The sequence below is a fragment of the Spinacia oleracea genome, chromosome 6, assembly GCF_020520425.1.
Source record: "Spinacia oleracea cultivar Varoflay chromosome 6, BTI_SOV_V1, whole genome shotgun sequence".
NCBI lineage: Eukaryota > Viridiplantae > Streptophyta > Magnoliopsida > Caryophyllales > Amaranthaceae > Spinacia > Spinacia oleracea.
Genome location: NC_079492.1, coordinates 140,825,107 through 140,847,076, shown reverse-complemented (window position 1 = coordinate 140,847,076; position 21,970 = coordinate 140,825,107). Strand labels below are relative to the sequence as shown.

The 21,970-nt window shown below is 30.6% G+C and overlaps 1 protein-coding gene across 1 annotated transcript; it reads left to right on the top strand.

The window, feature by feature from the left end:
• The first annotated feature begins 16,511 nt into the window (after nucleotides 1-16,511).
• On the top strand, nucleotides 16,512-21,773 carry LOC110788329 (ABC transporter G family member 14). Its single transcript, XM_021992961.2, has 5 exons — nucleotides 16,512-16,775; nucleotides 17,020-17,791; nucleotides 18,920-19,102; nucleotides 19,698-19,885; nucleotides 20,822-21,773. The coding sequence occupies exons 1-5, from the start codon at nucleotides 16,659-16,661 to the stop codon at nucleotides 21,479-21,481; spliced, it is 1,920 nt and encodes a 639-aa protein (XP_021848653.2). The 5' UTR covers nucleotides 16,512-16,658; the 3' UTR covers nucleotides 21,482-21,773.
• The last annotated feature ends 197 nt before the right edge of the window (nucleotides 21,774-21,970 follow it).

The following is a 21,970-nucleotide window of genomic DNA, read 5'->3' as shown; positions in this document are numbered from 1 at the left end:
TTATTAGATTGTATTTGACAAACACTACAAGAATTTGTATCTTTAACGACAACCTAATTACGACGGGTCAAAAATCCCGTCGCAAAAGCCTTTTGCGACGGGGCTAAAAACCAAACAATTACGGGAATAACCGTCGCAAATGTCTTTTACGACGGGTTTACGATGGATTTACGACGGGATTTTCCATTAACGACGGCCCCTTTTATGACGGGTTCGCGACAGGAAATCCCGTCGTTAATTAACGATTATTGGTCTTTCGCGACGGAATTTCCCGTCGTTAATAGTACAATTTCTTGTAGTAAAATTATCCTAAAAAGAAAGAAAAGTTAAAAACTGGTGTTGGTTGTAGAATCTAATGCAGAACTGAATGAGTAAATGGGGCCAAAACTTTTTTTTGTGCTGATTGATGATACGTAGTAAAATATTCCTTTCAATTTTTATTATTCCTTTTATTTTAGAAGAAATATTATAGTGGGTGAAAAGTGAGAATTAAGGAGGCAAAGGTTACCAACTTACCATCAAACTTGTTATATGTTGTCGTCAAAAAATAATTTTGTATATTTTAAACCTTTTTAACTGCCACGTGTCGACCACGTAGTAGAACAATAAACATAAGTGTTACGGAGTAGTTTAAGAAATTTTCTATTTTGGATCTGAGAGATTAAGAAATTGGAATTTTGCTGATTTTTACTTTCATATTTTCAGTTGAGAAAAATAGTTAATCTTACAAATATAAGACATTCAAATTTTATGTTGAGAAACTAACTATGAGTTGGGCCCGTTGTTTCGCGTGACACATATTGGAGAAAGGAAGATAGAATGAGGGTGTTTGGAAGTTAGCAGATTAGGTAAAACTTAGATGTTTTGATCAATATTGGAGGTTTTACAAGTCAAATCCTCTAACATTGGTGTTTGGTAGTTAGCATATTGAACATATAATCCCTTCAAAATAGATTGGTGTGTTGTTCTGTCCACGACTAATATTTCCAAAATAAAGATCCAAAAGCTTAACAAAAACTTCACATAGCACCCTAACTAAGCCACTGAATTTCCATCCAGCTAGGCAAAAGATCAAACTTATTGTACACATTATACGTACTATACCTTTTCAGTATCACGTTGGGTCGCTTAGGAATATATATATATAAAATTGAAAAAGAGGGGAGAAAAGAGAAGGCGGAGGAACAAAGCATCAAAGCGGCCGTTAGACCTATAAAAGTTAGTTTGTTTACTTGTAAGTTGTAAGTCCTAAGTGAATATTACTCATATATAAAAAAGAAAAAAGAAAAAAAGCATATTAACATACGTATAGTAATAGTACTAATTACGAATACACACTATCTAAAAAAAGAAATATATAAGATATATATACAAAATATAAATAAAATAAAATAAAATAAAAAGGGATGCAATAATCAAGCATTTAGCAATGATATCGAATTTCGAGGATACGAATGTTGAAAGTTGAAAGTTGAAAGTTGAAAGTTGAAACCCATAGTGTTCTAGTAGTATTTGAAAGAATCACTAATATGAGCATATTGGATCATTTTGTTTTCGGATATATGTAGAGTTAAGTTAAGTGTATTAGAATATTATGATTACTATTTTCAAAAAAGAGTAGTAATGTTGTTAAGGTTATGTTTGAAAATTTGAGGTTGGTTTTAGTTGTTTGCTGCAATAGTTTTGTTTGCTTTTAGCTGATTGTATCAACTACTTAGCCCGGATAAAAGTGTTTAGTATGGAATATTTTTTTAGCTTATTGTTTAGTAGTATTACGTAAAATGATCGACTAATAACGATATTGACGTAATTTATCGGTTGGAGAATTTTAGGGAATTTTTGGTAAGGGTATGTGATAAATTTGAAGAAACTTTAATTTAGGATACAGAGTAGTTATTTCACGATATCAAAACTTTCTTCCATGCATAAAGCTCCTACAAGTACCCTTATCAAATTAGTATTTTGAGCTCCAATCTTACTCTCAAATCCTCTCAAAACCAAACAATTTCTATAGAGTTTGGATTAGTCAAATTTCCACTTTAATTACCTCATGCCTTTATTTCTGTACCAAATTAAACCTCTCTCGACTAAACACCTCATAAATATTTATAATATAATTATATAGGCTCTTTTCAAATATTTATAATATAATTAAACCTCTCTCGACTAAACACCTCATATGGTTGCTAACAAGATTTGAAACCATAGTCACAAAGTTAAACAATAAAGACATATAGGTTGCGTTATATATTCACCTGATTTTCACTTATTTGTCCCAGATTTATCTTTTCTGAACTTAACTAAACTTATTTGAATTATTAGAACTTATTATATTTTGTATTTTTCATGAACTTTTTTTTTTGAACTTAACTGAAATTATTTTTTTCGAATTAAGTGAAAATAAGTTGAACAAAATAGAGCCAAACTATTTAACCATATCATATTACATGTTAACCTCTAAAAAGAGTTAAATAAATGACAATATAATATACTAAAGAAAATTAATAAACGTGAGATTCTGTCATGAATGTTTGCACAACAGCATGATCATACTTCCTCCATTTCATAAATATTATTGCACCATTGTTGACTTTACGATCTTCAACACATGATTTTGATTCTTAATATCTTGAATTATGTATAGGTAAAAATGATAAAACGTTGATATTACGAAAATACATATCGATATGAATCTAACAAGATCTTACATAACTACATTTATTTACGTATGAACCACAAAATATGACTAACATCTAATGTGAATAACGTAAAAACTCAAATTGTACGATATTTAGGAAATAGAGGAAATGGTTATTCATGTGATAGTACATCGACCGAACTCAAAAACTAGTTACGACATTGATTCTACGTACGTGTGGGAATATGAGATTAACTAAAAAATCAATTTAGGACCTATTAATATTATACCCTCCCCATTGACTAAAATTACTTTTTAGTATTGTAAGAGTCCTAGAGAAAAAGGCGAAAATAAATAGGAAATAATCTACTGGATTCCATTTGGACAAAACTTGGTGGGGAGGTGTATATGTAAAGCTTAATTGAAACGCCACTTGCAATTAAAGTAGAATCATTTTGAAACAAAACTTTTACGTAATACTTCGTATAATTAAATCTTAAAAGTGTTATATTCTCAATTCATGTTATATAAATTTATCATGTAGCCACCTATTCAAAATTAAGTTAAAGGCAAGGTGAGGGTTCTTCCTCAGAACTTTTTTTCCCCCATAGATTTTCCTTAAACTAGAATTTCCTCTAAACTATAATAATCGGTGGAATTTAATACTAGAATTAGTTTAAAACAAGTAGGTCCTCAATATTCTAAAATTAGCAAGAGAGGACAATATAGATTTGATATAAGTGCAGCTTATAAAATGTAATCTGAAGTTGAAAATTTTAATTAGTGGAGCTTAGTTTTGTACTGTTTCTTTTAAGATACACACTATTTTGCACTTTTTTCAAGTTATTTTGGGCTTTAAAAATCCTTCCAAAGTGGAAGTTGTTTATTTGGAAAATTATGGTAGATGGCCTTCCAGTTAAAAAAGGCTTGGGTCGAAGAGGTATAAGGTTGAATACATCTTGTGATTTATGCATTGATATCTGTGAGGATGCGCAACATATTTTTCGCCTTTGTAACTTGGCTCAGGATGTGTGGAGGAGTAGTATGCTAGGCATATTCTCAAATTTCAACGTGCACGATCCCCCAAGGTATACAAAACTATTTTTGTAAAAATGTTACTTAAAAGCTAGGAACTTACAATTTATGGTAAATGCTAGAAATGATATGTTAAAGTTAGATGTTGGATTTACATGTAACAGGAAATAGAAATCATATGCGTTTTAATTGATAGTTCGAATGTACAATATATAGAAAATTATACCCAAAGAAAACAATACATTTTGTATAGCAATGGAAGGGTGAAACCGTAAATGCTCTATTGTTAAGAATAAGACAAAATAAAACAAAAAAGGAAATGAGGGACATGCACGTAAATGCACTATTGGGTAAATAGTAATCAAAGTATGAAGCTTTATAAGTGTTAGGATTACAGAGTATACAGATAGTATTCAATAAAAAGAAAATATCCAAGTACTATGTAGGAAGTAGGGGCCGGGTGTCAATTTTCAATTCGAACCAGTGAATCTGCTGGGTTTATCCGACCGTTTAGATTCGGACCGTTCAGAACCCGCGAGCTAAAATCCGAAATCCGATCCGATCCTATTATATTCAACCCGAATCTGACCTAACCCATTAATATTGATCCGATTACAATCTGCATCTCATAATAGACCAATTCGTGACAATTCGAATCCGTTTAATCCGAACCGAAGCGATATGAAACTCGTTTATGATTCAATATATTTGAACCCGAATCCGTTCAAACCCGAAGAAAATCCGTTTAATTCGATTCGTTTGCAATCTTTGACCTGTTTAATCCGAACCTTTCAACCCATGAGCCGTCTAATCTGAACCGATTTCAATCCGAACACGTTTAACCCGAACCGTTCACAACTGATCGTAAGAGAACATTAGTTACGTCGCACTACCAATTAAGTGTATGACTATTAGTTGTACTTCATGTCTCCCTTTATATACTCTGTTTAAACGAAACTTGTAATTGATATACATTCTTGCTATGTAAGTATTTGTAAAACACTATCTGATTTTAAAATTCTTAATACTTTTAAAAGTTAACTATCATTTTCGTCCCCTAAATAAGTCATCGATATTATAATTATATAATTTGGAACCGAATGGACACGACCCGGATTCCAAGTCGCTACCTATTAACTTGATCCGATAATAACCTGAACCGATATGAAACAGAATCCTATGTAACCCGGCTAAACTTGTTTCAATCCGACCCGTTTTAGTCCGCTACCCGATTAATCCGTTCCGATATGAATTCGACCCGATATTAGTCCGACTCGATATGAATTGAACCCGAACTCGTTATAGTCTTTCTAACCCATTAACAATCCATCATTTTCCAATCCGATCTGATTCGACCCAACCCGACTACAATTCGATCCGTTTACAACCCGATCCGATATGAACTCGTGCATATATAAAAAATCCGACATGATCCGATCCTTCCCATTAGCCAAATGAATCTATGTCAACTCGATCCGTTTCGACCTGAATACCATGAATCCGACCTAAACCATATTCGTTAATCCGATTTGACACTTTTGGTAGGAAGTAATTTCTTCGGACATCGCTGAAGCTCAAGAACCAGTTATTAACCAAATGTGTATTTGGTGTAACTAAAAAGACAAATACAGAGTAGACAATGAAGTTAATATTGATAATCTATATAATATACTAAAAGAGATGAAATCAATGTGGTGATGACATTTGTCACTCATTGATTGACCCTCTTTTAATATATTATATAGATTAATTTTTTTTTTAAAAAGCAAGTAATATTTCACAGTCGGCTAATATAACACAATTTATGCTAATTATCCAAAAATATATGGGGCCATATCCCACGACGTGTATCTTTTTACCAAAAACTTAACTCATAAAGGGCCCATATAGATATATCAGATTGTTTAATAAAATGTAGAACCCATAAGTAATTAACGAATGCAGCCCATACAAAACACATGAGCAAAAATATACAACCCTAAACCTTAAAACAATGGAAACAAAATTAAGCAACATATTAAATTGACATCTTAGTCAAAGCGTGAGGATAATAGGCATATTAAAATAATAAAGGCTAATATTCTATTTTATAGCCCTATTATTCTATATTTTAGGCTATAATAATGGAAACAACCTAAAACAAAATATTAATAAGGCTGAAAATATATCACACTAGGTATAACGCTGTGAAATCTTCAGTAAAATCTTCGGCTCTTCAAAAATTTGTCAGGAAAGAATATTCGGGAGATGAAATTTATACGACATCTTTTCAACTTCTTCAACATATAAGTTATGAAATATTAGATGATTATTATTATAAAGATATTTACTCATAATTCACCTTCAAGCAAAAAATACATTCCATAATAATAATATACAGAATATGCTACATTATTATAAGCCCTATATAAATGAGTCACATTCCCAGGTTAAATTATCAGTTTCTACACAACTATTATCAGTACTAACACTAAATATTATGGCATTCACTATGATAAAAACTTAAAAAGACATCACTTGAAGGTGAGGATTGTTAGGTTTTGGGAACAACCGGATTTCAAGGAAATTAGTATATCTATATACAATTTAGTATATATATACTACGTAAGTTAGAAAATTAAACTAAGTTATATAACTTAGTAAGTTAGTATATACTAAGAACAAAAAATAATCTCATCGCAAAAAATAATCTCATCGGAAAAATGATATTTTATAAGTTATATAATTTAGTAAGTTAGTATATACTAAGTTAGTATATTTTAAATAGAAAATAATATAAACTCATCGCAAAAGTATGACCCATAAAGAATTTTTTAACTTATATATTAAATTATACGAAGTACATATTTTTTGTTAGAACACTAACTGCAAAATGATATGTATCCCTATTGCCTAAGTATTTAATCTCATCCGATCATCCCAATAAATTTCACATGCGAAGATTGCTAATATTTTATTTTTATTTTTTTACACCTAAGTATAGAACGATCTTATATCCGATTTTATCCGAACCCGAGAAACCCGAAAAGTAATGGGTCAAAACCCGACCGAACCGGTTTTAGACCCGACCGATTGAAAATCATTGTAGTTATAGTACTAGATTATGAGAAAATTTAAGCATAATAAACATGTTGTTTTTACTACTATTGTGTGTAATATGATTTTAATTTGAATTATACGCCATTTTATGGTTGAATTTGACTAAATATAAACTTGTGTAGGAAAATTTGTCAATTTGTGCCCATATTTCTTATATTTATCACCTAAATTAATGAAAATATAATGCGAGTTTTAAAATTTCTCAACTCGTTGGATCGACCCGAACCCGAAAGTCTTAGGTTTTGAACAAGCATTTGTAAACCCGAACCCGAAAGTGACCGACCCGATTCAACTCAAACCCGAAAATATTTTTTTACAACCCGACCCGACCGACCCGTTTGACAGGTCTACCAGCAAGCCATACGATACAAGTGTACAACCACCATGATGATATAATGTATTCATCAATAATTTGTTATATAACTGAAGTATAAGATTTCAATTCAGGAATCTTTTAATTCAAGAAATGGATTCTCAACTATATCCAACTTTTTATTAGCTTAAATGGTAAGTTAATTGACCGAGTAGTCACTTTCATCGCAACTTTGTGGGCCCTATGGGTTACACAAAATTCAATAGCTTTTCCATTTCGAGACTGGATATATACAAGCGCTTCAAACACAACAAGAGTTAGCTATGGATCAATACATAATTTTCAGCCGGAAAGATAATGACAACTTAGGTTTTCTAAACCCTCCAGAGCATACAACAGTTTATCCACTAGTTTTTTACTACGCAAATATAGGTTTGGAAATATCTTTTATGTCTGATATGGTGATACATATTGACGGAGCATGGAACAAAGTCATTTCAAGAGTAAGGATGGGTTGGGTGATTCAACAACCAAACACATCAGAGACAAGAATCATTGGGGATTGTGACTATAATTTTTGGGCAATCGGCTCTACATGTCGAAACAATGGCTTGTCTGTGGGCTCTTCATTGGGCAAAGGATTCCTCTTTGACTGAAATAGTTTTGTACACTGACTCGGTTACCTTAGTTTCTTACTTGGAGAGACAGGTCCAGATATTCATATAAGTTAGATAGTGAATTTAAACTCATTCTCAAGATAGGTATAGATTTAGGACTCACGTGATCAACACAATGTGACGAGATCAAGTAAGTTATGCTCATGTTTTGTAAAAAAAGTGCAACAAAGGATGTACTGCAATTAGCTTATTTTTCTTTTACTTGCATCTTTATCTTATGTCAAAAATATTAATTAATAACTATAATCATAATTTTATGAACAATTTCTTTCTTCCCTTATTATTGCATTAAATTTTATAGGGTGAGCATCCTTAAGATTTAACAAAAAATTATGTGAGCTGCCATTTGAAAAATTTACAACTATTCTATTAGACTTGAAATTATGTTTAGAGCAATTATTAATCTGAACATCATAAATAGTACTCCCTCTGTTCCTAAATGTTCTACCCATTTCAATTTGGCACATTTACCAATGCGCATTTTACATCATTAATATATCTAATTACGTGTTATTAAAAATTATAAAATTTTCATATTGTCAAAGTGCTCATTGAGACGAATCAAACAACACCCCACATGACTATATTTTTTCTTATATATTGGTAGTAATTCAAGAGATTTCCTTCCATTGTGAATAGTGTCAAGATTCCAAATGGATAGAACATTAAGGAACGGAGGGAGTACCATTTTAAACTTAAATTACGGTTCCCAACAAAGATTCGGAGTTCTATTACCGGACTTTAAGCTAATATAACATTATCGAATAATAATGCATATATTTTCTTCTAATTTGATACTATAGCACATAACAACTCAATTACTTGGTTTTACCTTACCTAATATTAAGTCCTGACATCTTAGAAGAATAATCTAGGATTGAGGATTTCACTTAAATTTGAGAAAAATATAATTTTATAATCATGAGTTTATTAAAAAAAACTTAATCCGTGCGTTGCACGCGCTTAAACCTAGTTGTATTTCATATGAAGTAATAATAATTAGTAATGACAAATAAATTTCTAACAAAAACAAAACTTGTCCTATCTTGTGAGAATTTTGATCAACATTTTATACAAAATACTATAAATTGATATGGGTAATAACTCATACCCACAATCAAAATTTATAACAATGATCTTTACCTAAACTCAAACATGTTTTAGACAATTTTTTATAAAATAGTAATATAAAATTTACAAAAGTTAAATTTACAAAAGTTTTAATTTTAACCTAATTATCTAACTCGGTCTCCAAGCTTAAATCTCTAAAAACGTGAATCAAAATTTACAAAAGTTTTAATTTTAACCCAATAATCTTTTACATAATTTAACATTTTACTACGCCGTTATTTATAATTTTTATCTCATATTTTCTCAATCATAAATAGAATTACAAATACTCTGTATATTTTATTTTATTAAAAATATTTCATTAAAAATATTTCATAATAATAAATTATTGTTTACGAGTAAATAATAATACTCCGTAAATAAATTAGTAACATCCGTGGGTTGCACGGATCCTAAGCTAGTAACGTTTGCAAAAATTTTGTTAGTTTTAAATTTTATAATTTAGGAAGGGTTTAGACACTTGCTCATTTTTTCATTGTTAGTTATTGACTAACTTCTTAAAGCTGAATTGAATCAAAGTGTGGTTGTATTCGGTATGGTTAACGATAAGGTTTTTTGGAAACACCAATAGAAAGAACATGAGACAATTCAGCCACTTTTCAAACACATTAGATAGTTTCACATGCTCGCATACTATACAAGCACCATCAAATTCATATCAAACTTGATACCTTTGGTAATATTTTTTTTAAACTAAATTATACTCGTATATTTTACATAAATATAATAATTTGGTTAATAACTTATATTTTTTTTTATGTTGCAGCCGAAAACCTTAGTCTGACCAAGATAACTTTTGAACATTGAAAATGGCGGAATCTGTAAGCGATTGTCGTTTTCATAACCTCAAAAAATTGTCTGAGACAAAAACTTGTTTACAAATTGGAACATAGGTGAGTTCTAAGCAGATGAAAAAAATCTTGTTCAGCACGAATATCGGAGAAGGTAACCAAGAATAATAGGTGTGAACTGGTTAATTATGTAAGACTAATTATGTAAGTTCATATTATCTAAATACAAATCTAGTAAAAGTATTCTTTGTACATTGTCTCTTAACTACACACAATCCAACACAGCTAATGCAATATTTGATCTAAAAGTATTATTACTTCTTTATTTAATCTAGTTATTGACCCGGAAGATGTCCCGAAATGTTTCATGAAATTATATAAAACAATTGAGATAACTATTTTTAACTATTTTTTTTAATTTTTTTTTAAAAATATTTGCAGGTATAATTGAATTTGTTTTGTACTTCTTAAATATTTTTACGGAGTATGTAACTTTGTAAGTTGTTTGATATAATTGAATACTCCCTCCGTTTTTAAATATCAATTTGACTTTTTCATCCGTTTTAACTCCATATTTAAGCGTAAATATCCCAAATACGTACGTTAAAGAAATATAAAATTTTGATATCGTTAAACTACCCATTGATACGAACATAACAATATCTCACATTAATATATTTTGGAATACGTATAGGAAATAAATTAGAAAATTTTATTCAATAGTAAATAGTGACAATTACAAAAGGATTAATAATCGAGAACGGATGGAGTATATGAATTGTAACATTTAGAGAATTAACTTTTAGAGTTTTTAATTAATTAGTATTAATAAAAATATACTACGTAGGTAACATTAGTATAAAAAGTTGTATATGTTGTAGCAAAAAAAGGTTCATTGACCGAAAATAAATTGTAACAGTTTTAAAAATATTGATAATGAAAATAAATTGCAACAATTTTTATTTTTTCATTTAGTTTTGTATAACTCAAGGTAATGTAAACTTTTATAATTCAAGGTAATGTAAAATCCAAAAAAATAAAAGTATATAAGGCGTAATAGTCTTCATAAAAAGTATAAACATATTTTTTTTAAAGGTAGAATTTTTTTTGATAAAACCACCTTTAAAGTTGTCGCTTTTGAAATAACCACCTTATAATTATTATTATTTAAAATAACCACCTTATATTTACAAAGTTAATGAAATCACCACATGTTTTTCACTTCCGTCAAAAATTCCATTTAAGGGCCCCATTTCCAACAGTTATTTGACCTCTCATTTCTTCCTTCCTTCTTCCTCCATTAAAGAGACCTTCCTCAAAAAAAAATCCTCATTCCCCCAATTTAATCAATTGGTCTTCAAATTTTCCAAGTAAATTTAATTAGCTAACAAAATTTGACAATTTCCCCCATTTTATAGCATGGTGCATGTAGTGAAGCGTGTAATTTGTAATTATTAAATTAGGGCTTATCGTATGTAAAATTTGAGGGTTTTAAATTTAGGGTTATTAGTCCACATATTGTAGAAACGAAAAGGCCTTCTGTGAATTTCAGAAGTGTAAGTGCACAAAACCATGGGATTGTGATCGAAATCTCCCTCAGGTAGATAATTAGCTTCAGCTTCGTAGAACTCATCTACCCATTTGCAGTTTGTCATCACTCTATCAATTCTAGAGAAGACTTTGTGTTCCCCCTCCTGCTTATTATTCCACGTATAAAATTTCCCTAATGTTTTCACATCGATCATATCGCAGTAGTTCATGCAACTTCTCATTGGTTGAACCTCACTTTTTCTGACTACAAAACCAATCTTCTCATTTAAGTTCATTATTATGTTAAAATCCCTCCATAACCTTCAGTGGTGGATTTGCCCCAATCACATAACAATAAACTGGTGGATTTGCAATAATCAATTTAATAGTGAAATTATTAGCTAATTAAAATTATTTGGAAAATTTGAAGACAAATTGATTAAATTGGGAGAATTTGGAAGAAAAAAAAATTGTGCAAGGTCTCTTTAATGGAGGTACCAATTTAATGGGGGAAGAAGGAAGGAAGAAATGTCAAAGAATCGTTGGTATTTTAAAAAAAAACTTTATAAGGTGGTTATTTCAAAAGTGACAACTATAAAAGGTGATTTTATCGAAAAAATTCAAAAATGTATGATAATGTTTAAAATTTTATCTTTATTTTTAACACTTGATCTTTGTGCATGAAAATTTAATTGAAATTATATTTGATTAAATGTCTCATCACTATTTTATCTCTGATTAAGTTGAGTAATCCGGGACGAAGGGCCAAAAATACGAAATAAAATTTTGTGAATTTGTGAATAAGTTTCTTTGATAAATAGAGTTATTTAAAGGGATATGTTCTCTTGTAGAATTGGTGAGAATGTTACTGTGGGGTAGTTATCAGAATTTGATTTATAGGTCAGTTATAATTTTCTTAAGAATTTAACACTTATACAATTAATTTAATTTACTCTCTACGTTCTTAATTATTAGTCCCTTTTGGAATTTTGTCACTGTTTACAATTGAAGAGAATCTTATAATTTTTTTCCAATACGTATTTCTAAATATATTCATGTGAGATCTTGTTTTGTTCGTCTCAATGTGTAGTTGAACAAATCAAATTTTCATACTTCCTCCGATTTTTAATAATCGCCACGTTTGTGTATTTTACACTATTCACATATTCTATTTTGACTATTGTTGGTGATTTATACGTAAGATAAAACATAATCATGTAGGATCTTGTTAGATTCGTCTCAATTTGTATTTTTGTAATATTAACTTTTTATCATTTTTGCTTAAAGAGAATTAAAGATATTAATGATCAAAGTTTTGCATAGGCATGCGTGAAAGTTACAACGTTGCAAGTATTAAAAATTGGAGATATTTACATTTAAATATTGAGTTGAAACAGACTAAAAAATCAAAAGGGGACTAATATTTAAGAATGTACGTAGGGAGTACTTTAATACAATTTAATTAATTTAATTTAATTTCAACTTGTTAATTTAATTTACTCAATTTTTCAATTACTACACTTCCTTTGTTGTCATAACCATGGGTTTGAAATAGTGATACATCCTTGGTTGTGATTGGTATAAGCATAAGCCACATAAGCACAACCACATGACTCAAGCGAAGACCCGCGTAGCTTGGCTGGTAAACTTGTTCTAGGTGCTAGTTCAGTAGGGTTCCTTCTTCTTACCTAATTTTTTTTAAAGTACTCCGTATAATATTTCTATATAATGTAATAATTTAATAGTATTAATAATCTACAATAGTATTATTTTTATATAACTTTATAATTTTTAGATGTCATATAATTAAGGAAATTTAAGTATTTACTACCTTAAAAATACACCACTTTTGTATTTACTACCTTATGAAATTTTTATTTTAAACTACTACCTTAAACTTACAAAAAAAATTATTTACTATCACTTTACAGCTTTCTCATTTTAAAATTAAGACATCTCTTTCATTTCTTAATCGTTTGAAGTGATTCAATGTTCCTATAAATAAGTGGTGTTTTAAGGTAGTAAATACATAAGTGGTGTAGTTTAAGGCAGTAAATACCAAAAAATTCCTACAATTAATTGATATATATATATACCAATTGAATAAAATTATTCTACGTTACATTATAATTAATTCATTCCCATTTAATATTTTTTTGTACGGAGTAATAGTTTTAACTACATAGTATCCTGTCCAAAAATTAAGTGTTTTATACATATCACAAAATATTTCATCATTTTTTTTTTGTTCTTTTAAAAATATGTTAACATTGTTTATGATAGAATTTGTAATTGGTAGAAATTAAAAGACGTTTATAAAGAAATTAAAAATATCATAATAATATATCTTACTTCATCATGTGGCCACTTATTTTTAAAACTCATGATTACCAAATTCAATAACATTGCGCTATACTTAAGATCAATCTTATACAGGGTCAGACTCTCCTCCTATATAGGCTTGTGTATTTTCACTCAATGAACTTTGACACCAAATAAACCTCCCAATTGAAGCCTTCAATTGAATCTACTATATATTTATATAAAGTAGGCATATTTGCTGAAATATTAGAGTGCCACCTAGGATTACTATTGATTTCGGCCAATGAAAAATAAGATTTCTAATTTATTTTTGAATTAAAAAAATCAAGTGCCACGTAGATAATTAATTAGGTGCCACGTAGATATTTTAGATAATTAATTAATAATTTGTACAAATCCTCTACTAATTAAAAAAAAATCTAAAATAAAATTTAATCCAAAATTAAACGCTAATCTAAAATAAAATTCTGTCCAAAGTCAAACACTAACACAAATAATATTAGAGCACCACGTATGAAATCTGATGGTTTCGGCCAATGAAAAAAAAAGATTTCTAAATTATTTTTGAATTAAAAAAGTTGAGTGCCGCGTAAATAAATAATTAGGTTCCACGTAGATATTTTATTTAATTAATTATTAATATGTACAACTCCATATAAAATTAAACACTCAAGTAATTAAAAAATAAATCTGAAATAAAATTCATCCAAAATCAAAGACTAATCTAAAATAAAATTCAATCCAAAATTAAACATAAATCCTAGAGTGCCACGTAGGAAATCAAATGGTTTCAGCTAATGAAAAATAAGATTTCAAAATTATTTTTGAGTTAAAAAAGTCTGGTGTTATGTAGATAAATAATTAGGTGCCACGTAGATATTTTTATTAATTAATTATTAATATTATGCATCTGCAATTTCATCCGAAATCAAACACTCTAATAATTAAAAAATAAATCTAAAATGAAATTCAATCCAAAATTATAATATAACAGTTGATATATATAGGAGTTTTATTTTAACTTAACAATTTAATAGAGTTCGTGCATCGCACGGGCTAAAATCTAGTTATGTTAAAAGGAACCACCAATTCATTATAATCACAACTCAATTTTACTTATATATATATAAAGGAGGCATATTTGCTAAATTATTAGAGCGCCACATAGGATTACTAATGGTATCTGCCAATAAAAAATAAGATTTCTAATTTATTTTTGTATTAAAAAATCGAGTTCCACATAGATAATTAATTAGGTGACACATAGATATTTTAATTAATTAATTACTAATATATACAACTCTATCCAAAATCAAACACTCTAATAATTAAAAAATAAATCTAAAATAAAATTCAATCCAAAATCAAACACTAATCTAAAATAAAATTCAATCCAAAATCAAACACTAATCTAAAATAAAATTCAATCCAAAATCAAATACTAATCTAATATTAGAGCGTCACATAGGAAACCTAATGGTTTCGGCGAATGAAAAATAAGATTTCAAAATTATTTATGAATTAAAAAAGTCGAGTGTCACGTAGATAAATTATTAGGTTACATGTAGATATTTTTATTAATTAATTATGAATAATACGTATATACAACTCCATCCAAAATCAACCACTCTAACAATTAAAAAAAAAAATCTAAAATGAAATTCAATCCAACATCAAACACTTATCTAATCTAATACGAAGTATATAAATACAACAGTTGGTATATATAATAGTTTTATTTTAACTTAACAATTTAATAGAATCCGTACATCGCACGGGCTAAAATCTAGCTATTGTATATTGATTTCTATTTACAATAACACGAATCCACGGTAATCCTACTATGATTAATTTTTATTAATTGAGGAGAACAAGGTCTAAATATTATTTGCCATGTAAACTTTATCCAATGATCCAAGGTAGTCTAATCCTGATAACGTTGCATGCTTGATACCTCCCGTCGACCAATCTACGTCGAATCCGAAACCTAGCCGTGAATAAGGATTCTAAGTTCATTTTTTTTGACAAGAGCACGTACTCCAACTATAATATTATCTACACAAATCAATATCTAGCTAGTCGTACAACTAAAATAGGATATTCTATGCTCTTGCATATCACACGAATTGGTTTGAAAAATTTGAAAGAGACTATAAAATTGAATGGACGAGTGAACAAATTAAAGAATATTTTGCGACAAGAGTTAGAGGCAAAAGGCGTTAGATTGTGATTGAACAAACAAAAGATTAGACTATCTAGCTAGAGAGATAAACTCATCACTACCAATTGTTTACCCCCAAAAACAAATCTAGTGGATTCTAATAATCACAATCTAGAATATGTTTAGATGGTTACATTTATCATGTATTAGGATATAATATATACTAACCTTTCGGCCAAAAAATTTAAAGAATTCTTCTAGGGGCCTAAAAATTCGATTTAGATAATAATTAGAATATAAATATAAGAATAATATTTTAGCATCAAATAAAGAAGCAAAAGAAGTGTCCTAGGGTTGTGTTTGGAAAAAAAACAGTTTTAACTAAATTAACGAAATTAACTGTTACTCTTACTAGCGGATTTAAGAACATGATGATCTGATTTTAAATATTCTATAATTGTAAATAAACATTAGGAACTGAATCAAAATCCGCCAGCCTGAATCAAATCAACTAAAAAATTAATAATATGAAAAATATTGATTTATTTTTTTATATATTCGAAATATAGATATACGTAATACGTGTTATCGAATCATCTTAAATCAAACTTGATCTGAACGACGCCTTATATGGTGCCACCTTACACGTTTGAATAATAAGTTATACTGAAAGGTTGTCGTAAGACCCCAATAAGCAAGACTAGTATAAACTTAACTTAGTTGACACTTGATCTCTTTAATTAGCTATATATATGTTGATCAACTCTCTCACACAACAAACTAATTAATTAACTAACAAAGCAATCCTCTTAGCGCCCCCTTTTTTCACACTCACTCACTATATATACTTACATCCGTCCCTCTCTTCACTTTGGGCATCCAACACCAATCTTCTTTCTCTCTCTCTCTCTTTCTCTTATTCTCTCTAAATTTAAATTAAAGAACACTACAAAAGCTATATATGCCATTCAACTGCATAATAACTCAAAAGCCTAATAACGGCTGCAATAACATTATAACCACCCTTCAAGATCTTCCCGCCACCATGTTGGAGCCCGTTTTCCCTATCGCGTTAAAGGTTTTTCATTTTATCTTTCTTTCGGGTTTTTTGGAAACAGACTCTCTTAACACGTTACGTACTAAAAAAAAAATATGTACAACTTTATACTCTATCCGTCTCTGTTTGTTCTTCCTAGTTTGACTTTTTTTTACTGAAGAACAAAAAGAGACGGGAGTATATCTTTAGAACATCTTTGATTTGATTATGTTACTACTAAACATTTTTTAAGCCTAATTTTCTTTTTTTGGTTAATTTATTTTAGTTTGAGGAGGTGGTGTACAAGGTTAAGTTGCAAGGTGAAAAATGCAAGGAAAAGACCATTCTAAATGGGGTAAGTGGAGTGGTATGTCCTGGAGAAATATTAGCCATGCTGGGCCCATCAGGAAGCGGTAAAACCACCCTACTTACCGCTCTCGGTGGAAGGATTGGTGGAAAGTTACTGAGCGGTAAAATCACATACAACGGCCAACCATTCTCCGGTGTGACTAAGAGACGGACAGGCTTTGTAGCTCAAGACGATGTCTTATACCCTCACCTCACTGTATTTGAGACACTATTGTTTACTGCTCTTTTAAGGCTACCAAGTTCCCTGGCCCACGAAGTTAAAGTGGGCCAGGTAGAACGCGTGGTAGCTGAGTTGGGCCTAACCCGTGTTAGGAATAGCATGATTGGGGGCCCACTAGTAAGGGGCATCTCGGGTGGAGAGAAAAAGAGAGTGAGCATAGGCCAAGAGATGTTGATTAACCCAAGCTTGATGTTGTTAGATGAACCTACTTCGGGATTGGATTCAACCACGGCGTTGAGGATCATGACCACCCTCAAGGGCCTTGCTGAGGGTGGACGGACCGTCATCACCACTATCCACCAACCGTCTAGCCGTCTTTACCACATGTTCCACAAGGTGGTTCTTCTATCCGAGGGCAGGCCTATTTATTATGGGTCTGCCTCCTCCGCTCTGGAATATTTCTCCTCTAACGGATTCTCTACCTCCTTAACAATTAATCCCGCCGATCTCCTCCTCGACCTTGCTAGTGGTAAGCTAACATAAACTTTGATTTACAAATTGTATAGTTTAGTTTGTTAAAATCATGGGAGTGGTATCCATGCAGATCAAATCTCGTCTACGTCATTTTCATGTTGGGACTCTCTCCACACCATAAAAAAAAAAAAAAAAAAAAAAAAAAAAAAAAAAATAAAAAAAAACTAAGTTAAATAAATGGAATTATTGTTTAAGACAATTACTCATCTAATCTTAACAATTAAAGCTGATATTAAAAAGAAAAGTGGGGAATCAATAATTTTAATAGTACTTCAATTATGATTGGGGTAAGCTTTATGGCCTACTATACTATCCTCAAAGTGGTGGAAGTGATCATGAATGATCATTCATCATTGTAACTTTACTTACAAATGTGGAAGTGGAAGAAGGAATTAGGACTAGCCCACTAACCTTCAAAAGATGACCCCACCCGTTTTATTACTCGCTCCGTTCCAAAATGTTTGTTACGTTTGGACTTTTGCACATTTATTAACGTATAATAAAGATTCTTTTGGTTTTTTATTAAAAAAATAAACCAAGTAAAACCTCAATCCACTAATAATTACAACAACCAATAAGATTGTTTTATTTATCAAAATGAACCAATAATGGAAAAGCACAAAGATTGCTAACTTAACATACTTGGGAAATTGTAAAGAAATTTAATGGGTTGAAAAAATTGGACCAATTAAAATTAAAAGTTGGCACAAAAAATAATATTATAATAAGTTTATAAAAGGAAAGATTCCCCCATGTAACAAACATTTTGAAACAACCTAAAAGGAATATGTAACAAACATTTTGGAACGGAGGGAGTATGTGCTAAGGTTAACAATTTGCTAGCATCATGATAAACTCTCATTAACCTTAATTAGTTTCATATTAATTTAATTAAAACTTGTATACACAACCATCATGATTATTAAGTCTAACATTTTATTTTCCACCTTTACTTGCTTCACTTTTTACTTAACTAGGATTGTCTAAGTAATGCTTGACAGTCATAATTATGCTAGAAATCATATTTAAAAAGTACTAAGTAACAATATTAGCAAGTTGTGCTTAAAGTTAATCTTTTTCTTTCAACTTTTTCTTATTTTTTTAATATACTTTTTTTTTTTAGGAATCGGGCCGGAGTCGAAGCATGCAATGGAACAAGGTGAGAACATGGAGAAAGAGAAGAAACAAGTGAGGGAAGCTCTTATTTGTGCCTATGAAAAGAACATATCAACAACATTGAAGGCTGAACTTTGCAATTTGGAGACGGCTACTAATTCTTGGAAGAAAGATGGTTCTAACACAACAAGTATAAACCCACACCCTTTAATTTCAATTTTTTTGTTCTACTACGAGGAGTTCCCACCGCCTTTGACGAGTGGACTAATCTCCTGCGGGAGTTTGGATGGATATCTCAATCGGCAGCATTCCTCCCAATTGAGATATTTTTCATACTCAAGGCTCGAACCCAAGACCTTGGTTAAGAAGCAAGAGACCCTTAACCACGCATGCCAACCTCAATTGATTTTAAGACCTAGCTAGTTGTTTTGCATATATAGTATTATAATAATGAACAGGAACTACACAATATATTGTCTAGCTAGCAGCTGCCTATGCTACTCCCACTTTTCATTACACTTCAAACACTTGTGTCAGATCCTCAAACACTACAATCAGGGTAAATAGGACACTTAATCAACGCTCACTTCATATGTATGGAACCGAAAATAACTAATTAATTTCATATTTCATAACGTACATATATAATCGAGTCTGACACTTGGACAAATAATGTTAAATAACACTAACAATGTTCGGTCTTTATCTATGTTTTTGGTTTGACATGAGCAATAATTATAAATGTTATCTAATGATAAAGTATTATTATTATGTTAATTAATTAGGGAAAGACATAAGAGGAGAACAATGGTGCACAAGTTGGTGGCATCAATTCAAAGTATTGCTACAGAGAGGAATGAAAGAAAGGAGATTTGAAGCATTTAATAGGCTCAGAATCTTTCAAGTCTTAAGTGTAGCAACACTTGGTGGGCTCCTATGGTGGCACACCCCAGAATCCCACATTGAAGATAGAGTAAGCTTCCTCTTAATTAATTTTACTTTTTATTGCTTAATTTCTATTGAGATAGGAGGTTTGACGTGATCTCTATCTACTCCGTAACTGAACTTAACATATTTGATTTTATTTAAATTTATAAGCGGAAAAAAGATAAACAGAACATAACCTAACTATTCCCTAACTAATTTAGGTGGGAGATTTGTAAACTACGAGTCGAATCTCACCAACTTAATTATAGGAGGGATTTTTCACGTCATCCCCTCTTATGACCTTCACCTTACCTCCTTTCACAGTTCACACATAAAATAATAATTTAGGTACCTCAATCTAATATGACAAAAATTTGTGGTCCAAATTTTTTTACTTTAACTATTGTTTTCTAATTAGTACAGTAAACAAAATTATCAGTATAGTTATAAGATGCTAATCTTGTAAACTTATTTCTTAAGTATATACTACGTAACTAGCTAATATCGATTTTCATTTTAGCTCTTCACTTTTTAGGCAATTTGTGAATACTAATGAAATTGCATGTGATTGGAAATTACCTACTGAAGTGATGTACTTTTGTTAACTTTGTAAGTGGGAATAAAAAGGTAAAATGTACGAAAAAAGTTACTTTTTCTAAGTTAAGAAGTGAAAGTTGTTCGAGATATAAAGTATAGTACTACATGATATGATTTGAACTTTTGATAAGGTGCTTCTTATTTACCTTTCAATTCTCTGCAAATTATTCTATGGTGGCAATGGTGCGCGGGTGCGCCAATTCAGGGAGCACCGAGGATGGTGCTCCCGTGTTAAAAACACGTACGCGCCTACGCTGGTACACTTATGTTTAAAACACGTCAGTTTAGCATTAACGTCGTCTGCATTGCCTCAAAGTAAATTGTACAATCATTTAAGTACTTATTTATCTTACGAAATTTAATATCTTTATGTAATATCGTGCAGGTTGCCTTAATTTTCTTCTTTTCCGTATTTTGGGGTTTTTACCCCTTATACAATGCGGTTTTCACCTTTCCACAAGAGCGAAGAATGTTAATCAAAGAACGCACCTCGGGAATGTACAAACTCTCTTCATACTTCTTAGCAAGAACAATAGGAGATTTACCCTTGGAGTTAGCCCTGCCAACGGCCTTTGTGTTCATAATATATTGGATGGGTGGACTAAAGGCAAACCCATACATTTTTATACTATCCCTAGTTGTTGTCCTTTACAATGTCCTTGTTGCACAAAGCCTAGGGCTCGCAATCGGCGCCATACTTATGGACATCAAACCGGCGACCACCTTGGCCTCGGTTACAACCCTCGTGTTCCTAATCGCCGGCGGCTACTATGTTCAACAAATCCCTCCTTTCATTGTGTGGCTAAAGTACTTGAGTTATAGTTACTATTGTTACAAGTTGCTACTTGGTGTACAATACCAAGAAAATGATACGTACCCTTGCTTAAAGATGGGAAAATGGGACTACTGCAGAGTTATTGATGTTCCTGCCGTTAAATCAATGGGCCTCACTAATTTGTGGATGGATGTTTGTGTGTTGGCACTAATGTTGATTGGATATAGAGTAATTGCTTACTTAGCACTTCAACGAATACGTATGAGGTAAAATTTTATGTAGCGCGGAGAGTATATAATTAATCGTGTTTTTGGGAAGTAGCACCCTGCCACCCTGCCCATGATTTTGCCGGGGTCATAAGATTTTATATGAATGGAGTAGTAGTACTTAACTAGTTTTTTTTTTTTTTTTTTTTACTTTATGAAGTTTCTTCAGTTTTTTGGCTTAAATTTTACTAGAGAAATAATAATTGTAATTTAGGCAGGAATTTCATAATTATGGAGGTAATTAAGTACCCCAATTTTATATCTAGAGTACTACTACTATTGCTAACTAATTAAAATTAGCTAGTTTCGTTAATTATTTAGTTTAATTAATTTTATTTCATCTTTCGTCACCTTCTAATTTTAACTAACAACTATAACAAGATGTACACGCTCGGTTAAAAAAGAAAAATAAAATATCTTTTAAAAATGAATAGATAAATAAATTGAATGACCAAGTTGAGTATGACGTCACATTATGCCTACTTTGAGCTTT

Bases quoted from the DNA above. Each gene is read 5' to 3' on its own strand.
- LOC110788329 (XM_021992961.2), top strand. From the start codon at position 16,659: ATGCCATTCAACTGCATAATAACTCAAAAGCCTAATAACGGCTGCAAT. The intron at 17,792-18,919 runs GTAAGCTAACAT...TTTTTTTTTTAG, and splicing joins CCTCCTCGACCTTGCTAGTG to GAATCGGGCCGGAGTCGAAG. The intron at 19,886-20,821 runs GTAAGCTTCCTC...AATATCGTGCAG, and splicing joins AATCCCACATTGAAGATAGA to GTTGCCTTAATTTTCTTCTT.